This window comes from Thunnus maccoyii, chromosome 1 (assembly GCF_910596095.1).
Source record: "Thunnus maccoyii chromosome 1, fThuMac1.1, whole genome shotgun sequence".
Lineage (NCBI taxonomy): Eukaryota > Metazoa > Chordata > Actinopteri > Scombriformes > Scombridae > Thunnus > Thunnus maccoyii.
The window spans coordinates 39,663,571-39,687,151 of record NC_056533.1 but is presented as its reverse complement, the minus strand read 5'-3'; the positions used below and the strand labels follow the sequence as shown (position 1 = coordinate 39,687,151).

The 23,581-nt window shown below is 37.6% G+C and overlaps 1 protein-coding gene across 1 annotated transcript; it reads right to left on the bottom strand.

Annotated features, from left to right (window-relative positions):
- Window positions 1-7,837: 7,837 nt before the first annotated feature.
- On the bottom strand, window positions 7,838-22,523 carry LOC121897182 (NACHT, LRR and PYD domains-containing protein 12-like). The gene is made up of 13 exons (XM_042411538.1): window positions 22,396-22,523; window positions 21,870-21,998; window positions 20,939-21,010; window positions 20,301-20,580; window positions 17,488-19,336; window positions 14,562-14,649; window positions 13,478-13,641; window positions 12,463-12,636; window positions 11,551-11,724; window positions 10,931-11,104; window positions 10,205-10,378; window positions 8,129-8,224; window positions 7,838-7,844 (listed from the first exon to the last, which is right to left on the bottom strand). The coding sequence occupies exons 4-13, from the start codon at window positions 20,569-20,571 to the stop codon at window positions 7,838-7,840; spliced, it is 3,171 nt and encodes a 1,056-aa protein (XP_042267472.1). The 5' UTR covers window positions 20,572-20,580; window positions 20,939-21,010; window positions 21,870-21,998; window positions 22,396-22,523.
- Window positions 22,524-23,581: the final 1,058 nt, after the last annotated feature.

Sequence of the window (23,581 nt, the reverse complement as noted above, 5' to 3'; positions counted from 1 at the left end):
CCTTTCCTGCTTTCTCCTTTCCTCTCCTTTCCCTACTTCCTTCTCACCTTCTCTACCTTTCATTCTACTCTTATTCTTCTTCTCCTCTAGTTCCCTTCTTTCTTTCCAACTTTTTAATGTTCTTCTCCTCTCTCTTGCCTACTTCTTCCTTCCTTCATCTCCTTCCTCTCTTCTATTTATCCTTCTCACCTCACCTCCTCCTTTCCTTCCTTTTTTATGGTAAACTTTTATCTTCATTTCTGTGTTTACATCCCCCGTCACTCCCTGTGTCCTTTGTTTCCTTCCTCCTAACCTCCTCCTTTCCTTTCCTACCTCTGCCTCACCATTTTCTCCTCCATTGCCTTTTTCCTTTCTTTCTTTCCTTCTGTGTCTCCTCCATCTCATCTCCATGTCTTACCAACCTCCAAATGTCTTTCCCCATCTCCTCTTTTCCTCTTCTTTCCTTCCTTACACTTCCTCTCTTTCTTCATTTGCTCTCGTCTTTTTCCTCATAGGTCCTTCCCTATTGCCTCCTTTCCTTCTGTCACCCCTTTTTTCCATCCATGCCTCACCCTTTTTTCTTCCATACTCCCTCCTTTCCTTCTCGCTCTTCTCTACTTCCTCCCTTCCTCTCTTGCTCCCTAACTTCCTTTACCATCACCTTCTCTCCTCTTCTCTGTCTCTTCTTTATCTCCTCTTGTCTGTCACTCTATTCTCCTTCTTTATTTCAGTCTTTTATTCTTCTTTCCATGCTTCTCTCCTTCCTTTCCTCCACACTCCTTTTTTCACAAGCACACCTCATTTCCATCTTTACATCCTCCTTCTTTCTGTTTGTCCTTCTTCACCTGTCCTCATCCTTTCCAACCTTCTCATCTGTTCTCCCTACCTCATCCTTTCTTCTTTACTTCCTCCCCTCTTTCCTAATTACCCTCTTTCCTCCTCTCCATCTCTTCTCTGTCTCCTCCTTTCCTTTTCTATTCTCCTTCTTTATTATAGTCTTCTGTGCTTCTCTCCTTCCTTTCCTCTACACTTCTTTCACAAGCACACACCTAAGTTCCTTCTTTACATCCTTCTTTCTCTCCCTGTGTTTTTCTTTCCTCCCTTTTCCTTCCTCCACCTTCTCCTTTTTACTTTTTACCCACAACTTTCCTTCTCTACCTCCTCATTTTTTCCCTACCTCATCTTTTGTTTCCTTCCTCCAAACCTCACCCCTTACTTCCCTAATCCTTTTCCTTCTGCATGTCCTCATTTCCCTTCCTTCCCTGCTTCCACCTTTTAACGTTTTACCTGCTTCTCTCCGTCAATGCCTTATCCTTTCCTTTCTTCCATACCTACTCCCTCTCTTCTCTACTTCCATCGTTCCACTTTCTTTCCTCCTCTCAGTCTCTATTCTCCTTCTTGAATGCAACCTTTTATCCTTCTCTCCGTGCTTCTCTTCCTCTCATTCTTGGGATTCTCTCTCTCAGTGACGGTTGCGGTGTGTTGCCTCATGCAGCAGAGCTGCAGAGGGAGATCAGAAGCAGCTCTTAATGCTTTAGTCATGAGTTTTCTCTGCAGCAGCTTGAACGTTTGTCTCTTTAATATTTCAGGCGGCTGCTGCCGGCTCGGCATTATCACACCATGATGACATTTAGAGCCGAGGAGGTGTAACGCTGCCTCGACACAACCTGAGGACACGAAGAAGAGCTCACATCCTTCACTTCAGCACAGGATGTCAGTTCGTCTTCATTTAAGGTCATTTCAGGTTTAGGAAAAGTAAACATGTATGATCAGTGAAATTAAATCAAGCATCAGAAGTAAATAATATTTATTTTTGCATGTTAACAGAGGTACATTAATGTACATGTTCAAGTTGGATCTATCTCTGACTCATTTGCCAATAAAATATCAGAAAATAGTACAAAAAAATGCTTGTTACAATTTCCCACAGTACATGATGATGTCTTAAAATGTCCAAAACCAAGAGATATTCCGTTTACTGTCAGATATGACAAGAAAAGCACTAAATACTTACACCTGAGAAGCTGGAACCTGCAAATTTTGGGCATTTTTACTTTAAAAAATGACTAAAACGACTAATCAATTACTAAAATAGTTGCTGATTAATTTACTGTTGATCAACTAATCTGCACAACCTGAGGACATAATCAGCAGTAGAAGAACTCACTTCCTTTAATTTAGCGCAGGATGTCAGTTCCTCTTCATTTAAAGTAATTTCAGGGTTTAAAAAACACCTTTTCAGTAAAATCAAAAACAAAATCACTTTAAAATCCTTCATTTTGCATGTTAACAGAAGTATGTTAATGCTCATGTTTGGATTAAACTCTGACTCTATTGATCACTGAATTTATAGTAATATGTCTTTATTATAGAACTGCAACTAATGATTATTCTTTTCATTATCAGTTAATCTGATTATTTTCTCAATTAATTGATTAATGTTAATGTTAATGTATAATTACAAGTTCAAGGTTATGTTTTTAAATGTCTTGTTTTGTCCGACCAAAAGGCCAAAACCAAAAGATATTCAGTAAACTGTCATGTATGATAAAGAAAAATCACACCATCATCACATCTGGGGAGGTGGAACCAAAAAATGATATTTTTTAATAAATAGTTGCAGATGAATTTACTGTTTATCAATTAATCGACTAATCGTTGCAGTTTTACTTTATTTATGTCATGTAGAGAAAAGCTGAGAGAACCAGTGCTGATGTAGGACACAGAATATCATATTTATGTCTATACAGAAGAAATGTTTTAAACTGTGAATTATTCATATTTTTAGACTTTCGATGAAAAAGGCACAAAAACAAGTTAGAATAAAATCACTTTACATGGAAATGGAATGTATTATCATCTTATTTCTCATGTCTCTCTCTCTCTTTGAATGTCTTTATCCTTCTCTCCCTCTTGTGTGAATAATGTCTTCTCTTGTCTCTTCTGGTGTGATGTGAGTCTCCCCTGTGTGTGTGTGTAGTCTGTCCTCCTGCCAGGTCTCCATGGTGATGGAGGTCACATGGCTCAGGTCCTATTCTGTTCTGGTGGCACCTGGAAGCTGCTCTTCATCCTCTTCATCACATTCTTCATATATATTATAAATCCATTATAATTTTGTTATTCTGTTCCATGCTGTCTTTCTGTTACTTGTCTTTCTTGATATACTCTGTACACACAAAATTTATTGCGCATCTGTCCGTCCGGGGAGAGGGATCCTCCTCTCTTGCTCTTCCTGAGGTTTCTTCCATTTTTTTCCCATTAAAGGGTTTTTAGAGAGTTTTTCCTTATTTGAATCGATGGTCTAAGGACAGGATGTTGTGTTGCTGTAGTCTATAAAGCCCCCTGAGGCAAATTTGTGATTTGTGATATTGGAGTACACAAATAAAATTGACTTGACATGTTTTTCTTCTTTATTTGTGTGTATGAATAGTGAAACTACATTTTATACAACTTTAAAATGTTTCTATAATCATTTTTTCAGTGATTATCACTAAAGATTTGAACATGTTGTTTATCATGTTATCATGATGGTTTTTCTTATTGGTTTTGTGTATAATTACATATTGACAACTGCTAAAAACAACATGAATGAATTGAAAGTTGACAAAAATGAACCAAAGTGAACATATGCTTTCCAGTTTTGAGGAGTCCCCTGCTCTCAGATCAGTTAAAGGATCATCTGCTCTTCTACAGGTTGAGTCAGTTCTCTAAATTAAAATCTCTAGATAAGGTGTAAAAATTATGGTTTCATCAAACTGAAACATGGCTGATATTTTGGAGATGCAACACCTGACCACACCCGATAACTGTCATATTTATCTCATGTTATATGTCTATATAAATATAGTAGAAGGAATGCAGTGCAGTAAAAGGAACAATATTTCCCTCCAAAATGTTCTGAGTGTTCAGAGCTTTAAACTTGTTAACTGTGTGCAGATGGTGACACCTGGTGGTCAAAGGCAGGATTGATCTGAACACCTTCAACTCTGCTGATGTTTACAATATTTGTCCTTACACAAACAAATATATGGTGGTGCTGAGGTGCAAAACACAACAACATTGGGTGAAACCCATTAACAAAATAGAAAACACAACATTTCAGAAAACACATTCAGAAAATACATTGCTGTATACAACAAACTGACAAACCTTACTATTTAAGGTTTATTACTATTAAATCACTATTAATCTCATTGTGATTTATGCCCATAGACCATATAAAACATCTAAAATAAAAGTAAGCTGTCTAAAAAAAATTGTAAGTAAAGCGCTGCAATGTGATAACAGCAGTTGTATAGTGCAAACAACAATAAAATCAGGAATGGGCTTTCACTGTCAATGATCGTGTGACAAAAGAGATGACACAGCGTCTAGGCTACATGATGAGGCAGTAAATGGACCAGGGGTTGCCTCCTTCCCTGCTCAGAGGTTTGCAGAGATGTGGGTAAAAGAAAGCTAGTTATCTTTACTGATCACTTCCTAAATGAATCATTTGTTTATGAATTCCAGTTGCTAAGTTAGCATAACCTAAAGTCTTTTAGTCAGTTCACAGCAGGTCAGCCAAACATACAAACATGTTTTGTCTACAGAAAAACATACAATTAAACATAAAGTATATGAGAATAAAGTTTTCAATAATAAATGACTAAGGTCGAAATGTAAATCTATAAATAAAACCAAATTACAATTAGACAACTCTTTATTGGACACTTTGAAGAAAATAATAAGAAATTATTAGAATAATGATCCTTTAAGATAAAGCGTAACCAAAAACTCAGGTGGCGTGTCCTGGTGTTCCAGTGGTTGGGCAAAAAAATAGAACAGATCCACAGATATCCACAACAAAGTTAACACAGTTTCAATCAAATATGGCTCATTCATACACAAAGAAAGAAAAAATAAATACAATCATAACATACAATCAACAATAGATGTATACATGAAGGTGAAGCTTGACACAGGATAAAATGCTGCAAGTTAATTTATTTCCACAGATGTTTCTGCAGTTAGATTTTGGTCTTTCCCACCACCCTCCCTTCAGAAGTGTATAAAACTTCTCAAAACCAATGTTACAGAATGCTTTACAGAAAACTAACACAAACATACAGGAAGAAAATGAACCAGTAAAACAGACATAACAGTCACATTTAAGATGTACAGCATATAACACAAAAATAATCAGTAGATCAGTGGATAAAAGTGAGTTTTAAGAAGTGATTTAAAGGAAGATAATGACTTAACAGACTGAGCTCCTCAAACAGGTTGATCCACAGCCCTGACAGCAAAGACCAGGGCCCATACTTATCTGTGCTGATAATCAGCACTAATTCATCTCCCAGAACTCAGTGTGAAGTTACAGAAAAACAAGCTGCATTCATGCAAATTGTGGCTTTATTTGTTTAATGATTCGTTAGTTTTAAACTGCTGACGGCAGAGATATGTTGAAGAGACCTGTAAGGACACATAAGTCAACAGGGGGTTTAGCTGGAGATGAGTTGGACAGTGGAGAAGATAAATTTCATGTTTTTAATGAAGTTGTGCCCACAGTCCATTTGCATAATCATCGCTGTGTGCAGTGTTGTACAATACACGCAAGATGCTGCACTAATGTAGAAAAAAGATGTAAAGGATGTGATTGCATAGGGCTGGATCACACCTGATTGGCTTACCAGTGTTTACTTACAGCCCAATACAAATGACTTGTTAAATATCATTATGAGATATGAACCATTCATTCTGAAATCATATTTTTGCATATAAAAGCTAGATACCTTTAATATTTACATACAAAGCAACTCTGAAATCTGGAGCCATGAAGAGCCTTTAAAAGTAATCAATAGAATGGAGTAATGTGATCTCTTTCCCTGGTTTTAGTTAAAAGTCTGACAGCAGCAGTGTTCAGTGCTAGTTTTACATATTTTATTTTAATCTTTTTTAATGGGGAAAACAGGATTGGACATGCTGCTGATATGATCATCAAAACTTAGACTGGAATCAAAAAATATGTTTTTCCACCACAGGCTTGATGTTGTTATCAACAGGACCAAGATATGATTTGACCTGTGCATGCAGGTTTTCTGGACCAATGATAAATTCTTTCAGAATTTAACTGAATAAAATTTGCGGGCTTCCAATCTGTCACATCTTTCACATCTGGGCCCATATTTATCAAGCATCTCAGAGCAGGAAATCACTCCTAACTGGCCAAAAATGGTTGAAGTGATGTATCTCTGGTCCTACTTTTAGGAGAAAAAGTGTTTTATCAAAGTTCCAAACTTGGTAAATGATTCCTATCTCTGTCAATATTTAGGAGCTGCGGGAGATGGAGTTCAGGCAGAGATATTCCCTGAGAGGAGAGATGTTTTGGGAGCGCTTGATGACAGTGAGCTTATTAAAAGATTATTTGGGCAAAAACAGAATAATTTCTGAGACTGACTTTGTGTGTGATGCAGACAGTGAGAAAACTACAACACATCATCATTATTTCTACTCTGCTGCTCTGACTGTTGTAAAACAGCGATGTCTCATTCTCTCCCAGGAGTAATCCTTTTCCTGCTGACAGTCAGAGTAAACTGCTTCATAAATTAGATTTAGTCCTCGGTTAACTCTCAGTGTGATTCTGAGATGCTAGATTAATATGGGCCCAGGGCCAGGGTTTTTTTTTATCTTTTCTGCATCAAACAGCTCATGTATAACAAATTTGTTAAGTGCTGACTTCAACAAAATCCAGAGTTCAGTTTGTAGTCAGTTCCTCTTGTAGATGTTTACCTCGCAAGGCAGCTGGATTTGTGAGATTACAACATCATGAGATCACAACATTGTGAGATCACGTGAGAATCCATCCTGTCAGGCTTCAAGTTATGCGTTTGTGTCCAAACCACAGGTGATTTAAAGTGCCTGCCCTTTTCCAAACAGTTTTAATGGATGACTTCTCAAATGGTTCTGTGTAACAAATCATCTGGCGTGTCAGGTAAGTCACTTAGGCGACTTAAGTGAAGATGACATAATCCAGATCAAAACTCATGACAGATGGATCATCAGGTTACTGCTGATCCTCCGTCAACACACAGTCCTGGTTGTTCACTCACACAGGGCACCTCCCCTTCCAGCTGATGAGAGAAAAAGAAACAACAGAGGTCATAAATCAGTGTTTAGTGAGACTCACTTCATCAGCTGTCAGTAAGTGATGCAGCACATCCAGTATAAAGAGCAGCAGGAACTTCAGTCCTGTTCAGACCAGAAGTTGAACAGCTGTGCAGCGTAGCCAGCTTCCTTTCAGCTCTCATTTTAACATGTTGGAGTGAACACATTGAACTCCAAGCTCACAGACCTGCAGATAATTTTGGTATCAAATCTGTTTACTCTGCAGATTTCACACAAGTACACAGAGGAAATAAACTGCTGAGAGTCATGAACACATCATTACTGCAGAAACAGAGACATTCACTTATCAGTTTACTGATGGATTTACTGTTGATACATGTGAACTGTCATAAAAGTTTAAAAGCTACAGAGTCTCTGTGGGATTTGAAGATCTTTCCTGCTGTTAAATCATCACACGACAATCAGTCAGAGCTCTTAGCTAAACACCTGCTGTGACTCCTGGACTTCAGCAGGCGTTCTGGTCTGTATAAAGACCACATGGTTTCTAAATGTAATGATGGTTCTGTGAAATCAAAGTCAGTGATTAACAGACTTCAGGCAGACTGATCTTAGAGCTCTCATAATGAACTGATCAATTCTTTAGTGTTGAAATGAGAGAACAAACACTTTCAGATCAGATTTGATGGTACAACAGTTTGATGATGAGGACCACTGTCTCTATACATTTTGTAAGGCTGTCAGCTGTAATCCAGCTTTATTTCCTGCAGACATGAACACAGCAATAACAGTCATCTTCATATCAACTCAAACACATGATCACAACAAGCTTCTGGCTGATCTGATCGGCTGACTGTTCTCTCTCTGTCTGTCTTTCTGTCCAATCCTGAAGTCCATCACCATTCTCCCCTCACAGTTTCACTGAGGAAAGCAGCCACTGAGAAGGTTGGAGGTTCACCAAGTAATACTAGATCTTTGCTTTGATACTGACTGTGTTTAATACAATACTGACGAAACCAGAACAGACTGACTCCAACTCTCTACTGACCTCAAAGTCTCCAGTCTACAGTGTTGATTCTCCTTAAGGTCAGACAGCAGCTTCATGTCTGAACCCTGCAGCTTGTTTCCTCTCAATTCCAGCTCTCTGAGATGAGAGGGGTTGGACTTCAGAGCTGAGGCCAGAGAAGCACAGCTGATCTCTGACAAACTGCAGTCACTCAATCTGAATAAAGAATAAATTGTGTCACTTTAGAAGACAAAGTTCATGCTTGAAATCATTCAATGTTTCGTAATATGTTCAGAGCTGATGAAAGTTTAGAATCTAGAAGTTTAGAAAATGGAAACTCCAAACACCTGAACACAACTGGATGCAGGTTAAAAACTATCAAATACAAACAGTGAAAAATAGCTCTCATTAATATTAATGACAACATGTTGCTTCTTCAATAAAGACATAGTGACTTCACCTCTTAAACTCTGATCTCTAGATCTCCTACGAGACAGCCAGAGTCAGCTGAGTCACAACAGTCCTGCAAACTGCAGCAGGTCGACAGACTGAAACTATTCACATCACGGTTGATGGGATTGTGATGACTCAAGGCAGCTAATATAGCAGCTAGCTTCTACATTACTTTTAACTTAAAATTTTAAGTTGTAATAACTTGATTTCCACATAGTCAACATTTGACACATCATGCTACTCTAACTGAACCATTTACAACAAGTAACCACTACAGACACACAACAAAATGCACATGTACAAATTCACTGAGTAAAGGCTCAAATGCAAAAATCGATCTCTGGATTTCAAGAAATCATTATTGATCATTCACATAAGAATCGTGATTAACCAGAAAATCTATTTTTTGTCTAGCCCTAAAGTTTAGAAGACGGAAACTCTGAACTCCTGAAACTAACAGGGTGCAGGTTAAAAACTGTCAAATATAAAAGACAAAAAACAGAGTTTCAGAGGTTCACAGTTAATTATGACTAAATGACTTTATCTTCTCTACCCTCCTAGATTTCTTGTTCCTCACTGAAACCTGGTTGGAGTCTGATGAATATAGCCAGCCCTTAGAACTTTGTCCCACTGATTGTGACTTATTTAGCTCACCCAGGTTTAGTGGTCATGGAGGAGGTATCACAGGTATCACCAATTGGTTACAAAGTTTAATTTAATCTGTGGAGACATCTTGGACTCTGTCGCCCCTCTGAAAGTAAGAAAAGCCAAAGCCAAAACTCAGCCATGACTGAACAATAACACCTGTGCTATTAGGCAACTATGTAGAAAGGCAAAACACAAATGGAAAAAGATAGGCTACAGGTTTTATTTGATATACTGAAAGGTTGTCTGGCAAATTATCAGCAATCTGTCAAAGCTGCAAGAGCAAAATATTTTGCCACCATTATCTCCAGAAATTCCCACAGTCCCAAAGTTCTGTTCCACAATTAATTCAGTTCTCAACTCTATTGCTGCCACCTGTCCTGTGCCGACCACAGTGAGGACTATTTAAACTCTTTCTTTCTCAACGAAAATTGATCACTTACGGTCTTTGTGAGTTTCAGCCTGTGTCTCTGTCCCACATTTATGACACAATCTCTCCCACAAAGTCCACCACCTGTGCCTTGGACATTGTTCCTACTTATTTTTTAAAGCAAGTATTACACACTGTAACTTGCACAATTCCCCTTATTATAAACAGCAGTCAGACAAAACTCAAGATGTACATGTTTTCAATAGTGTTTGGTTGCTCTTAGTGGTTTTAGTATTTTAGTGTATTTATGATCTTTTTTATCATGTTTTATTTTCTATGAATTGATCTTAGAAGTTTTATTGTTTTCTGAATTGCATTTGTGCACATATTCTGATATTGCCTTGTATTTTATCATTGCCATTCCTTGTTATTATTTGTGCCTTTTTACTGTATTTGTGCCTTTTTACTAATGATGCCATTTCACTCGCTACTGTTGTGCCTTTTACTATAATTTGTTTAGCACTTTGTTCAACTCTGGTTGTTTTTAAACATGCTGTATACATAAACTTGATTTGATTTGATTTGATGTCTGCAGTTTAACTTTCACATCATATTAATCTCAGCACAGAAGTAGAAAAATGGTGTCTGACCGCAGAGTCTCCAGTCTACAGTATGGACCCTCCAGAAAATCACACAGCAGCTTCACTCCTGAATCCTGAAGCTTGTTATGACTGAGTTGCAGCTCTCTCAGACGGGAGGGGTTGGACTTCAGAGCTGAGACCAGAGAAGCACAGCTGATCTCTGACAAACTGCAGCGACTCAATCTGAATAAAGAATAAATGATGTAGATAAAAATCTATTTATAATCCAATCAGATGCTTTCAGGTTTTAAATGTGTAGTTCAACATTACTATGTTCTCATCAGTGAGCTTGTGTGTGTGTGTGTGTGTGTGTGTGTGTGTGTGTGTGTGTGTGTGTGTGTGTGTGTGCGTGTGTGTGTTCTGAAGGATCAATATCAATTATCAGACATTATTCATTTAAACACATTAAAGAATATAATGAAATATTTATCTTTCAGCAAATAAACTTAATCAATTTAAAACAGATAGTTTAGAGGATCTTCTGCATACAAATGTGACTCTTTACCAAAAATTATAAACATTAATTTACTTTAACAACTAACTGTGGACATTTTCTACAGATTCTTTAAGAATCATCTGCCTTTTATAACCATACATTAAACTTTGTACAGGAAAAAAGTGAAAATATGGAGAAAAAAACAAAATTAAGTCCATGGATGTAAGTTATGTATGTACACAGTGCGAAGTAGTTAAACAATGAGATCAACAATAGTAACAGACAGTCAGTGAACTAACCCCAGAGTCTCCAGTCTGTAGTGTGGACTCTCCAGAAATTCACACAGCAGTTTCACCCCTGAGTCCTGTAGCTCATTGCCACTGAGCTCCAGCTCTCTCAGATGGGAGGGGTTGGACTTCAGAGCTGAGGCCAGAGAAGCACAGCTGATCTCTGACAAACTGCAGCGACTCAATCTGAATAAAGAATGAATAATGTAGTTAAAAATCCATTTATAATGCAATCAGATGTGTTCAGGTTTTAAATGTGTAGGTCAGCATTACTATGTTGTCATCAATGAGCTTTTCACTAAAATGAATAGAGTGAAAAAATATTTCTCCTTCAGCAAGTAAAGTTGATCAATTTAAAAGATATTAGTTGAGAGGATCTTCTGTATACAGATGTGACTCTTGACCAGAAATTATAAACATTATTTTTACTTCAACAAATAATAGTGGACATTTTCCACAGTTTCTTTAAAAATCGGTCTCTTTTATAACTACAGACTACAATTCATACAGTAAAAAAATGGAAATGTGGAAAAAAAGAATATTAACTTCATGGATGTAAGTTATGTATGTACATAAATTAGGTTCAGTTGTTAAACATTAAGATCTACAATAGTAACAGTGAGTGAACTGACTTCAAAGTCTTCAGCCTACAGTGTGGACTGTCCAGAACATCATAGAGTGGCTTCAGTCCTGAATCCTGCAGCTTGTTGTCACCCAGCTCCAGCTCTCTCAGATGGGAGGGGTTGGACATCAGAGCTGAGGCCAGAGAAGCACAACTGATCTCTGACAGTCGACAGCGCCACAGTCTGAATAAATAATAAATGATGTAGATAAAAGTTCATTTATAAACCAATCAGATGTGTTCAGGTTTGAAATGTGTAGCTCAACATTACAATATCCTCATCAATGAGTTTTTCCCCAAAATGAGTAGAGTGACTTTGTCATTGTGTTATTCATCACATCATCACAATGTCAGCCTTCTATAGACATCATCAAAATATCACCACAACATTCAGACACCTATTCCTGTCAAAACTGATTAATAAGAAATACTTGATTCATACTTTACACACCTGCAATTATCTCTCTGTGTCCCTGTATGTATGTGCGTGTGTGTGTACATGTGTGTGCTGATGGATCAATATCAATGACCAAAGATTATTCATTACAACACATTAAAGAATATAATAAAGAAATATTTCTCCTTCATTAAGTAAACTTGATAAATTAAGAACAGACCTTAGTTGAGAGGATCTCCTGTATACAAATTTAACTTTTTAACATTAAATTAACATTACATTAATAAACATAAATTATTAACATTAATTCACTTTAACAACTAACAGTGGACATTTTCTACAGTTTCTTTAAGAATCATCTTATCTTATCATCTTTTATAAAGATAGTCGAATGTTTGCACAGTAAAAAATGAAAATATGGAAAAAGGAAATTAACTTCATGCATGTAAGTTTATATATACATGAATTAAATTCAGTTGTTAAACATTACGATCAACAATAGTAACAGACAGTCAGTGAACTGACCTCAGAGTCTCCAGTCTACAGTGTGGACTCTCCAGAAAATCACACAGCACCTTCACTCCTGAAACTTGCAGCTTGTTTCGACTCAGATCCAGTTCTCTGAGATGGGAGGGGTTGGACTTCAGAGCTGAGGCCAGAGAAGTACAGCTGATCTCTGACAAACTGCAGTGGCACAATCTGAATAAAGAATGAATGATATAGATAAAGATCCATTTATAATCAAATCAGATGTGTTCAGGTTTTAAATGTGTAGTTCTCTCCAGGAGAAATCAACCTGTGGAAACCAGGTTTCTCTAATCCCTGATTACAGAAACCAGGTTTCTTGTTTGTTGTTGTGTAGATAAAAATCCAGTTAACGCAATCAGATGTTTCCAGGTTTTAAATGTGTAGTTCAACATTATTATGACCTCATGAATGAGCTTTTCCCTAAAATGAGTAGAGGAATTTTGTCATTGTGTTATTATGGATAATCATGTCAGCCTTCTACAGACATCATCCAAATGTCACCACAACATTCAGACATCTATTCATGTCGATGCTGAGTCATAAAAAATACTATATTCATACTTGAAACACCTGCATTGATCTGTGTCCCTGTGTGTGTGTGTGTGTGTGTGTGTGTGTGTGTGTGTGTGTGTGTGTGTGATCAGACATTATTCATTAAAACACATTAAAGAATATAATGAAATATTTCTCTTTCAACAAATAAACTTAAAAATAACTCAATTTAAAACAGATATTAGTTGCAAGGATCTTCTGTATACAGATATGACTCCACCAAAAATTATAAACATGAATTTATTTTAACAACTAACACTGGACATTTTCTACATATTTCTTAAGAATCAGTCATCTTTTATAACTACAGACTAAAGTTTGTTCAGTAAAAAAAATAATTATGGAAAAAAGAAAAAAATAACTACATGGATGTAAGTTATGTATGTACATAAAGTGGGTTTAGTTGTTAAACATTAAGATCTACAATAGTAAGTAAGTAACAGACAGTCAGTGAACTAACCTCAGATTCTCCAGTCTACAGTGTGGACTCTTCAGAAAATCACACAGCAACTTCAGCCCTGAATTCTGCAGCTTGTTTTCATCCAGCTCCAGCTTTCTCGGATGGGAGGGGTTGGACTTCAGAGCTGTGGCCAGAGAAGCACAGCTGATGTCTGACAAACTGCAGCGCCACAATCTGAATAAAGAAAAAATGATGTAGATAAAAATCCATGCAATGCAATCAGATGTGTTCAGGATTTAAATATGTTGTTCAACATTATTGTCCTCATCAATGGGGTTTTCCCTAAAATGAGTAGAGTGACTTTGTCATTGTGTTATTGTGGATCATCATAATGTCAGCCTTCTACAGACATCATCCAAATGGCACTACAACATTCAGACACATTATCACATCGACAATGAGTAATAAAATGCTGTTCAACTCAGTCAAGTCTGTAATTAGAGGATGAATATGAAATCAGACATGTTTGACTAAAAACTTGTTCTTAATTCATGTCAAGTCAATTTTAAGCCAATTTTTTGATATAGCACCAAATTACAACATAAGTTTTCTCAGGGAATTTTTCACATATAGCACTTATAGACCATACTCTTTAATTTACAGTCTAGACCTACATTACATTTTATGACCTTCTTCCTGTATTTGGTAGTTGAGTAGGTATGTGTAATAAAAACATGTTACAGACTATTTAGTACAGAATTCCCTCTTTGAGTTACGATCACTCCACTGCAGCTCAGCAAGGAAACACTGAAGAAACACAAAGATACTTACTTGATATGTTTAACCCAGACTTCTTAAGCCTCATATTAGTTTAAACCTTGGAATCGTTTTTACACAGAACAAGACTGTGGATTTTAAATTCCCGAAAAACTTAGATTCTACAGATTTGTGCTCAGGCAAATCCCCAAAAAAGTATGAACCAAATATTTTAAACTTCAGTAAAGGATTTTGATTTAATGTATAGAAAAAACTACCAAAGCTACAGCCAGTGAGCTGACCTTAGAGTCTCCAGTCTACAGTTTGGACTCTCCAGTCCAACACACAGTAGCTTCACTCCTGAATCCTGCAGCTTGTTGTGGCTCAGATCCAGCTCTCTCAGATGGGAGGGGTTGGACTTCAGAGCTGAGGCCACAACTTCACAGTGAGTGTCTGAGAGTCCACAGCCAGAAAGTCTGTCATGACACATATATTACAATATATGTTATCATGAAAGATGACACTTTATATTTACTTCATGCAGTTGATCACAAAACAGTTTGACATTCCCTATTTTGATTAACATTTGCTTTTCACATCAGTGGTTCAGCTAAACTTTTTTAAAATTAAAAAAATAAATTCTGGGGCATTTTATTCCTTTAATGTGAAATGACAGTTGAGAGATAACAAGAAAGAAGAGGGAGAGAGACAGGGAATGACATGTAACAGAGATTGACCATCAGAATCGAATCATGAGCATTGCTTGAACATTGGGATGCATTTTAACCAGTAGGCTACCAGAGCACTCATAGTTCAGCTAATCATGTCTCACTGTATTTAAATAAAACAATAATTCTTATCACCCTCTCTGATACCTGCAGACTTAAATCTTTGTTTTGCTTTAATCTTGCAGATGAAGGGAGAGAAAATGAGTTACACTGAGGCTTCCATAATGTGCACAGTCTGTCTATGTCATCTGATCCCACAACCTAGTCTCACCAAGTTCATGAAATAGTTAGAAGTAGGTCTCATGTCTGCAGCATGTGTTCTCATTTGTTACTGTTTTTTTTTAAATATAACCGCTACATTACTCAACATTTAATCACAAGAATTTATCCTTGTTTTTATTTCTTTATTTTAATTTCCTTACTGTTGATTTTAATATCTTGAACATTTCTCAACACAAAATACGAAAGTGTCCTTGATAATTCAACAATATGAAAGGTCATGGCCAGTTTTAATTATTTCACCTTCAATTCAAGGTTTACATTATCCTCAGCAACTGTTACTATGGTGAAGACGCCAGCTAAAGCCATAACATAACCTGTATTCAGTATAATATTATATAGTACTGCAGATAGGTGCTTACAATCAGGAAAAAAATACTGCACTGTATATTGAAATGCAAAGAAAATAAGGTGTTCATGTATAATAAAATTATATCAGTCTTAAACTATACAGCAAACAGAATTTGAAGCCTTGCGATTGGTTGATTTCTTGGGGCAATGCAGTTTGGGACTTGTAGTTGACTAAAGCCTTATCATGTAGCCTACACAGTCCCCTAGACTTTTTCACTGAACTGGGCATCATATTTTGGTCAGTAAAGCATAATATGTTTAAAATTTAAATTTTCTTCTTGATCACAAAATTTCCACTACCTATATATATAGTATATATATTTGAAATGGAATGAAGCCCAACAGCAGACAACCCAAAATGTCATGTTACTGTCAAATTTCTGTCTGCTCAAACAAAAAATTCTCTGCCATTCCTTTTATTCTCAGTTGAAATTTCTATATTTTAAGATAGTTTCTGCATTAAAACGCATTTTGATAACATTTCTATTGAAAAATGTGAAATTAATTTTCATGATCTTCATTCAGTGAATGTATATGATGTTTGGTTTGTCAGTTATAACGGAGATTCTTGCAAGCTCTCTGTCATTGCTATGGTGGTTGCTATGGACGCTGCTATCGATGAAACTACATAGTTGCATGTTTTTTGAATCATAGTCTTTGTATTGTGTAGTTATCTGAGCTGTTATGTTATTTTTATTATTTTATCTAACTGTTTGAGGACATTCTTTCAATAAAAATGTCTATTTTAGAGTGCAAAAGGGATTAATTGAATTTGGAAATATTAATATTACTTTGTTTATTTCATTACTATTATTATTATCTTATTTATGTGTATTTTTATTCTTCTGTGTCGCGTTTTTTGGGAGCAAATGCCAAGACACATTCTTTGTATACTCACATTGGCTAATAAAACAGATTCTGATTGAATGGGCTATGTCATGCTGACTCAAAATCCCAAAACCAAGAATCATAAAGATACAAAAAATCTCCAGGGTTGTGTAAATAGTAGCCTATGCATGAATGACAATTGGTTGGTCTTTTTAGCCCTAACCCTAACCCTAACCCAAATCTGAACCAAACACTGCAGGCCTTCCTCCAAACCTATAGTAATGGCCTATATGGTGACTCATTTTGGTCACTTTTTCCACTAAAAAAGAAAAAAACAAACAAACAAACAAACAAAAGCTTCATTTTATATATTGGGCCTTCAAATATAAGTTGCATTTTGAAACTAGTCTTGGGATGGCTTTTGTCCAGGAAATGAGAACATTAAAACTTTGTCATAGAGCTAAACCAAATACAATGTAAAAAGGTCTCGACCTGGAGAGTAACAATTGTTAGAATGAAGATTCTACATGGCTCCTGTTTTGAAATACTTATCCGTGAACCTTGACCTTGGTGCATGTTTGAAGGCTTATAATTCAGCAACAAAAGGGGGTACAGACATGGAAACAACTGTTATGGAGAGCTTAGCTATCATGTAAGTAAAGTTAACAACTGTGGGCGCCGTAAAATATGGGTGAAATATAGTTGAAATTAATTTTCACCCATTTCACAATTAGATATTTATAATTACACAAATTTGTATAAAATGCTGCTATGTGATAAACCTCAACCACAACGTCTAAGGTCCTTCATTTGTTTTAACAGGTTTGAATATGCCTCCATCACAAGAAAAAAAACTGTAAAATCTAATAATTACTAGAAATAAATAGAATAACTGTGTTCATCAACTTAACAGCAATAAACACAACCAATTGAAAAATTAACATTATTTGTACTCAACATTTGAAACAGCTCAAGAAAACCTGTTACCAAATATAACTGACATATTATTTCGGCTATAAACAAGTAGAGCATTATTTTAACAATAATAAGAATTTTATATAATTTATATTTGAAGAACTAAACTACTTATCTACACTGATTTATAGTATTAATTACATTTGGACTTACTGAGCCTTTCTGCAGTTCCTCACAGCTGGGATCAGTCTCCGTCGTCCCTCCACTGATGTGTTGTACTTCTTCAGGTCCAACTCATCCAGAACCTCCTCTGACATCTGCAACATATAGGCCAGAGCTGAGCAGTGGACCTCAGAGAGTTTCTTCTCGGATCTGTTCTCTGACTTCAGGAACTCTTGGATCTCTTGATGCACTGAGCGGTCATTCATCTCTATCAGACAGTGGAAGATGTTGATGCTTCTGTCGGGACAGATATAGTACATGCTCATCTCCTTCAACTTGTTGATGGCTCTCTGGATGATTTCTTGACTGTTCTCTGTCTGACTCAGCAGGCCTCCTAAGAGACTCTGGTTGGACTGCAGAGAGAGGCCATGAAGGAAGCGAACAAACAGGTCCAGGTGGCCATTTTTACTTTTGAGAGATTTCTCCATGGCACTCCTCAAAAAGACATCTAGAGATGGGTCACTGTTTTTTTTCCCCAGAAAGGCCTCCAGTACCTCAGTGTTGGTGTTGGTGTAACAGTGGTAGATGTAAACTGCAGCCAGAAACTCCTGAACGCTCAGATGAACAAAGCAGTAGACTTTTTTATGGAAGATCACACTCTCTTTTTTGAAGATCTCTGTACAAACTCCTGATAACACAGAGGCCTCTGTGACATCAAGACCACACTGCTCCAGGTCTTTTTGGTAGAACATGATGTTTCCTTTCTCCAGATGTTTAAATGCCAGCCTCCCCAGCTTCAGAAGAACTTCTGTGTCAGCCTCTGTCAGCTCCTGTGGACACGTCTCATGTCCCTCATCATACTTCTTCCTCTTTGGTTGAACCTGCGGACTCATCTCACATCCGTCATCATACTTGTGCATTTTCCTCTTTGTCTGAACCACCAGGAAGAGTGAGTATAGGTCAGTCAGGGTCTTGGGCAGCTCTCCTCCCTCCCTGCTTTTCAACACATTCTCCAGAACTGTAGCAATGATCCAGCAGAAGACTGGGATGTGACACATGATGTGGAGACTCCTGGATGTCTTGATGTGTGAGATGATTGTGCTGGCCTGCTCTTCATTACTGAATCTCCTCCTGAAGTATTCCTCCTTCTGGTTGTCAGTGAACCCTCGTACTTCTGTTACCCTGTCAACACATGTCAGGGGGATCTGACTGGCTGCTGCAGGTCGGGACGTTATCCAGATGAAAGCCGAGGGAAGCAGATTCCCCTTGAAGAGGTTTGTCAACAGCACGTTGATTGATGTCTTTTGTGTGACATCAGACACGACCTTCCTGTTCTTGAAATCCAGTGAAAGTCTGCTTTCATCCAGGCCGTCAAAGATGAACAAAACTTTACAGTCATCTTCTCTGAGCTTCTCTGCTGTGACCTTCTGTAATGTTGGATGGAAATCATGGATCAGCATGAGGAGGCTGTACTTCTCATCTTTGATTAAGTTCAGCTCCCTGAACGAAAGTAGAATCACCAGACTGAGATCTTGGTTTTCCAAGCCCTCTGCCCAGTCCAGAGTGAATTTCTGCACTGAGAAGGTTTTTCCAACGCCAGCAACACCGTTTGTCAGAACAACTTTGATGATGCATTTCTGTTGGTCAGGTAAGACTTTGAAGATGTCATGACACTTGATTGGAGTGTCATGGAGAGTCTCCATCTTGGAAGTTGTCTCAAGCTGCCACACCTCATGTTGGGTATTAATGTCTTTACTCTTTCCCTCTGTGATGTAGAGGTCAGTGTAGATACTGTTTAGCAGGGTTCTACTTTCTGCTTCATCAGTTCCTTCAGTCACATTTTGACATATCCTCGTCAGACTGATCTTATATTTATTTGTAATCTCCTGTAGATCACAATCTGTTGAAAGAGAATAAAAATTTAGATCTGAACAACTATCAGTGTGTTAACATGCACTTACATAACCAGAGAAAAAAGGTTATGTGGGTAATCAGGAAATGTGTTAACATGCACAGTAGTAACCTGGGTACTGTAAATCTGTGTGTAAAAGTAACAAATTCAACAAACAGTGAAATGTTAAGTAGTGGAAACCAACTTATGTAGACTTCTAGACAATATTTTGTGCTAGATTAAGTTTTAGTTGGACTTTAAATACAAAGTTAAATCGCTCTGTGTAATGACCTCTTGTTTCATTCAGCTGATCTACTTTTCTTATCTACAGTCTTTTGTTAAGTACATGTTATGTGTATACATGGCAGATAAACTGGCAGTCTCCAGGAGGAATCTACCTAGGGAAATAATAAATTTAATAAAATAATACATTTAATTCATACTGCATTTTTCATTCATAGTAAACTTACAGTTTCTCTGATCCACAATCCCGATTACAGTAACTTACAGTACTTTGTAGGACCACCAGAATTACTTCACTGCCCAGCTGACAAGAGTTCAGGCATGTTTTTCACAGTTGCACCCACAGTCTTTCAATTATCTGATAACAACCCCCCAAATTACTTGCATAATGTGACACCATCCTCCAGGAAGTATTGTATGTCTCAGAGTGTCTGTTGGTCAGTGGAGGAGATTTGCACTGTGTGAAAAAGGTCTATATCTCCCTCACAGTTCTTTCTATGTTGACGTAAACCTACTCAACTTAAAGCTGAGACTTATCAATTACTTTATTTTAAATTGAATGTGCTGAGGCACAGAGCCAGAAGAACAAAAAATGAGTATGTGTAACTGTCCAAATGCTTACTGTCTGGACTGCATCTAAAATTATAAAAAATATAATGACACAGGTTGTTTCTCCTCGCAGATCTGCTGTCTGGATGTGATGTCATGTTTGTCTCTTCCTGTGACTGACCTTCTGCTCTTGAGACGATGTTTGGCAACTTCCCCACCAGATCATTCCTGCTGATCTTCTTCAAAATACTTTTGATCACCTCCACAACTCCAGCAAATTCATATTTCTGCACCATCAGATCCACCACGTCCCGCCTCTTTGCCTTCAACAAAGGGCTCTCTTTGATGGGTTCAGTGTCGCCCACCTTTTCATCCTTCAGGTACCACTTGAAGTTCTTAAATTCATCATCATTTAAATCGTCCAGAATGTTGAGGAGGTCACTCTTCGTCATCTCGGCTCTCTGGTAAATCAGAGAACATTGATAAGAGAACAGTTGTGTTGCTGTCTGTCTGCCAGAAGAAATTCATTCTGTGTTTCTACTGGATCTGATTGATTTGACAAAAAGCACAGTTTGGCCGCAATCATTCAAGTGTCAGAGAAACTTGAGAGGATCTTCAGTAAAAACATCTCACCACAAGTCTACTCAGTAGCTGTTCTGGGCTTTTCTATTGGATCATGTTTTCTCAGTTATGAAAGTCTACCTGTTAAAATTTTCATTTTTCTGGATTAAATGTTGAGAAAAAAAATCAGTCTTAAAGAATTGTTGACAAAAAAATCTCACCACAAGGTCCAGTTAGTCTTCTGCTTTCATAACTCACCTGTTTGTTGTGGTTCAGTTAACAGTGGTGTCTTTACGTGTTTTGATTGATTCGTTAACGTTGGTGTGACAGCTGTCAAAGGAAAGCAAAAAGGACAAACCACAGGATTTTAATAGCAGGCTACAGTGACTATCCTCCTGTAATATCACACTTTTTCGTCCTGTTTCATCCTTCCTGTCTGTCTCTAGTTATGATAATTCATGTTCTAGTCCTTAATAATGATGCTGACAGTAAGTTATTTCTCTTTGAGCTCTCTGTGACACCAGATAAGATCAATATACTCAGCAGATCCAGTCTGTGATTTTGATGATTGTATGAAGGGGTTTAAGAACTCATCATCTTTTGGAGCATTTTCTGTTCTGCAAATAAGAAACAGTTTAGATGTTTGTGTCAGAACTGGGCCTTTTGTTTCTAACTGCTAATGATGAACCCACCTTAAGGCCGTCATTGTTTCAGGTGATATTGCACTTTTATGGCATTTTCATAAACAAGTGTTTGAATAACAAATAACAAAAAAACAATGTACACACTATGAATATTAGGTCTGTGCTTCTTTTTCTATTTACAGTTGAAAACAGATGTGAGATCAAAGAGTTTTGAACTTCTAAATGTGTAAACTCGGTGCATGAATATGACACACATCCTGAATATTTATGTCCTGTAAATTAACAGTTTGTTTTTAGAGTCTGATGCCTGCATGTAGTTTGACTGTATCATTTACAATAATTTTCATGAGCTTTGCTAAACACATCAGGTGCAACTTTATATTTAGATGGCTCAACATGCTGCAGAAGATATTCAGACTCTCACTAATAACTGATGGAGATGGTTGTAGTAGAGTGTGGGTTGTCAGTCAATAGTGCTTGTTTTTAAATTACATTTCAACACTGAATCATCTTCAGGTCAGTTTACAGTAGAAACAGTCTCTTACTTTGTTTCTGAAGGTCCAGGTTCATTACTGAAGTCTGGAGGATAATATTTTGACCGGTCACTCTTCATAGACAGACAGCTGGACATCAGACACTGCTCTGTCCTCCTCTTCCTTCAAATCATTCATCTTCTGGAGTGCGAGAGGTAAACCAGTAACACTGGAGACACACACTCATACACAGTATAATAAAACCAGTCCTTCCTCTCAAGTTATTAGCTTTCTATTAGTTTACATTACTTTAACTACAACCACAAGATAAACTTTGACCCTGGTTTAAATCCAACAAACAGACTTCAGGTAAACATGTGTGTCATTCTTAACTGTGACTGCTTTCTATTTTGACCACACTGTGAGGACACAGAAACCAGGAAAAGAACAAAGGAAACAACGTTTGAAGACGTCAACACTGTGATTCAGTATTTTTCTGACACAGTTTAACCAACTAAACAATTAATCTGAAAAATAACCAGCAGATTAATCAATAATAACAGTAATCATTCTTTGCAGCCCTGATATTAACACTCACCTTGCCACAGACATGCTGGTTTCTTCTTTGTGCCCTGTTGACTTAAGAGAGGAGTCGTTACGGACTTTCATCTTTACTCCTTCCTGTTTGAGCTTCCCCCTTCTTCTTTACTAGAGGTCACGTGTGTGTGTGTGTGTGTGTGTGTGTGTGTGTGTGTGTGTGTGTGTGTGTGTGTGTGTGTGCGTGTGTGTGTGACAGTTGCTCCAGACAGAGATAAATGTTTTGCTTGTAAAGTTGCTCCAAGCTTTCTCGCTTTCATACTGTGAGACAATTTTTGACAAGCCACCAAAAGAAGGGAAAAAGGACTAAAGTGTTTTGGTGCTGTAATATGTGTAGCTTATATCTACTTTCTCTCATTTCATGTTTACATACATAAACACACACATATATTGTAGCAACAGTCCTCATTTTCCATAATGCCTAGTGGTAGACTAGGTAGTTTATTAAGTTTGCTGTTCTATGTTCCAAAATGCAAATGTTATCTTTTGATAACTTGCAGAAAAAGACTGGAAAGAGACTGGCAATGGCACACCCAATCAGCTGCATCCCCACCGGCTGGCACTGGCCAAACAGAAGGCAGATGATTCAGGAGATGCCAAAGCTGATTCAATACCACTGCAGAGAGAGCAAAACCCTAGGAGCCTACGCTGCAGATGTGCACTTCTACACACATCTACCCCACCTTCAACCCAGCTACATGTGAAGAACTTGCCCTGGATGCCTTCATCTAGGGGTTCGCACCAAAACGGCTGAAGAAGCATATCTGCATTATAGCCCCAATGACCTTCAATGGGGCCCTGGAGGAGGCAGAGAGAGTGGCGGCAGTGCTGATGCCACGTAATCCACTAAGACACCAGTTGCGGCAAGCTGAAATCAGTGATGAGGAGCCAAATGACACAGGAGGGACTGTCTGCCAGACACAGTGATCACTAGCTCAGCCAGACTGGCAGCGACCCCGCTCCAGACCCCACGTGTGTCACTCTAGTGATCTGTGGGGAGGCAGAACACATAGGCTGTAAATCCTGACATATATTTGGACTGTTTTTCTACAGTCGACTTTTCTGAACTAATTTCAATGATTTCTTCATCTAAACCATCAACCTGGCTCTTAGACCCCATCCCAACTGGGTTGCTTAAGAAAGCCTTACCCTTAGTCAGCACTTCTTTACTAGATATGATCAATCTG

Bases quoted from the DNA above. Each gene is read 5' to 3' on its own strand.
- LOC121897182 (XM_042411538.1), bottom strand. From the start codon at position 20,571: ATGACGAAGAGTGACCTCCTCAACATTCTGGACGATTTAAATGATGAT. The intron at 12,637-13,477 runs GTTAGTTCACTG...TTCTTTATTCAG, and splicing joins TGTAGACTGGAGAATCTGAG to ATTGTGCCACTGCAGTTTGT. The intron at 8,225-10,204 runs GTCAGACACCAT...CTCTCATCTCAG, and splicing joins TGTAGACTGGAGACTCTGCG to AGAGCTGGAATTGAGAGGAA.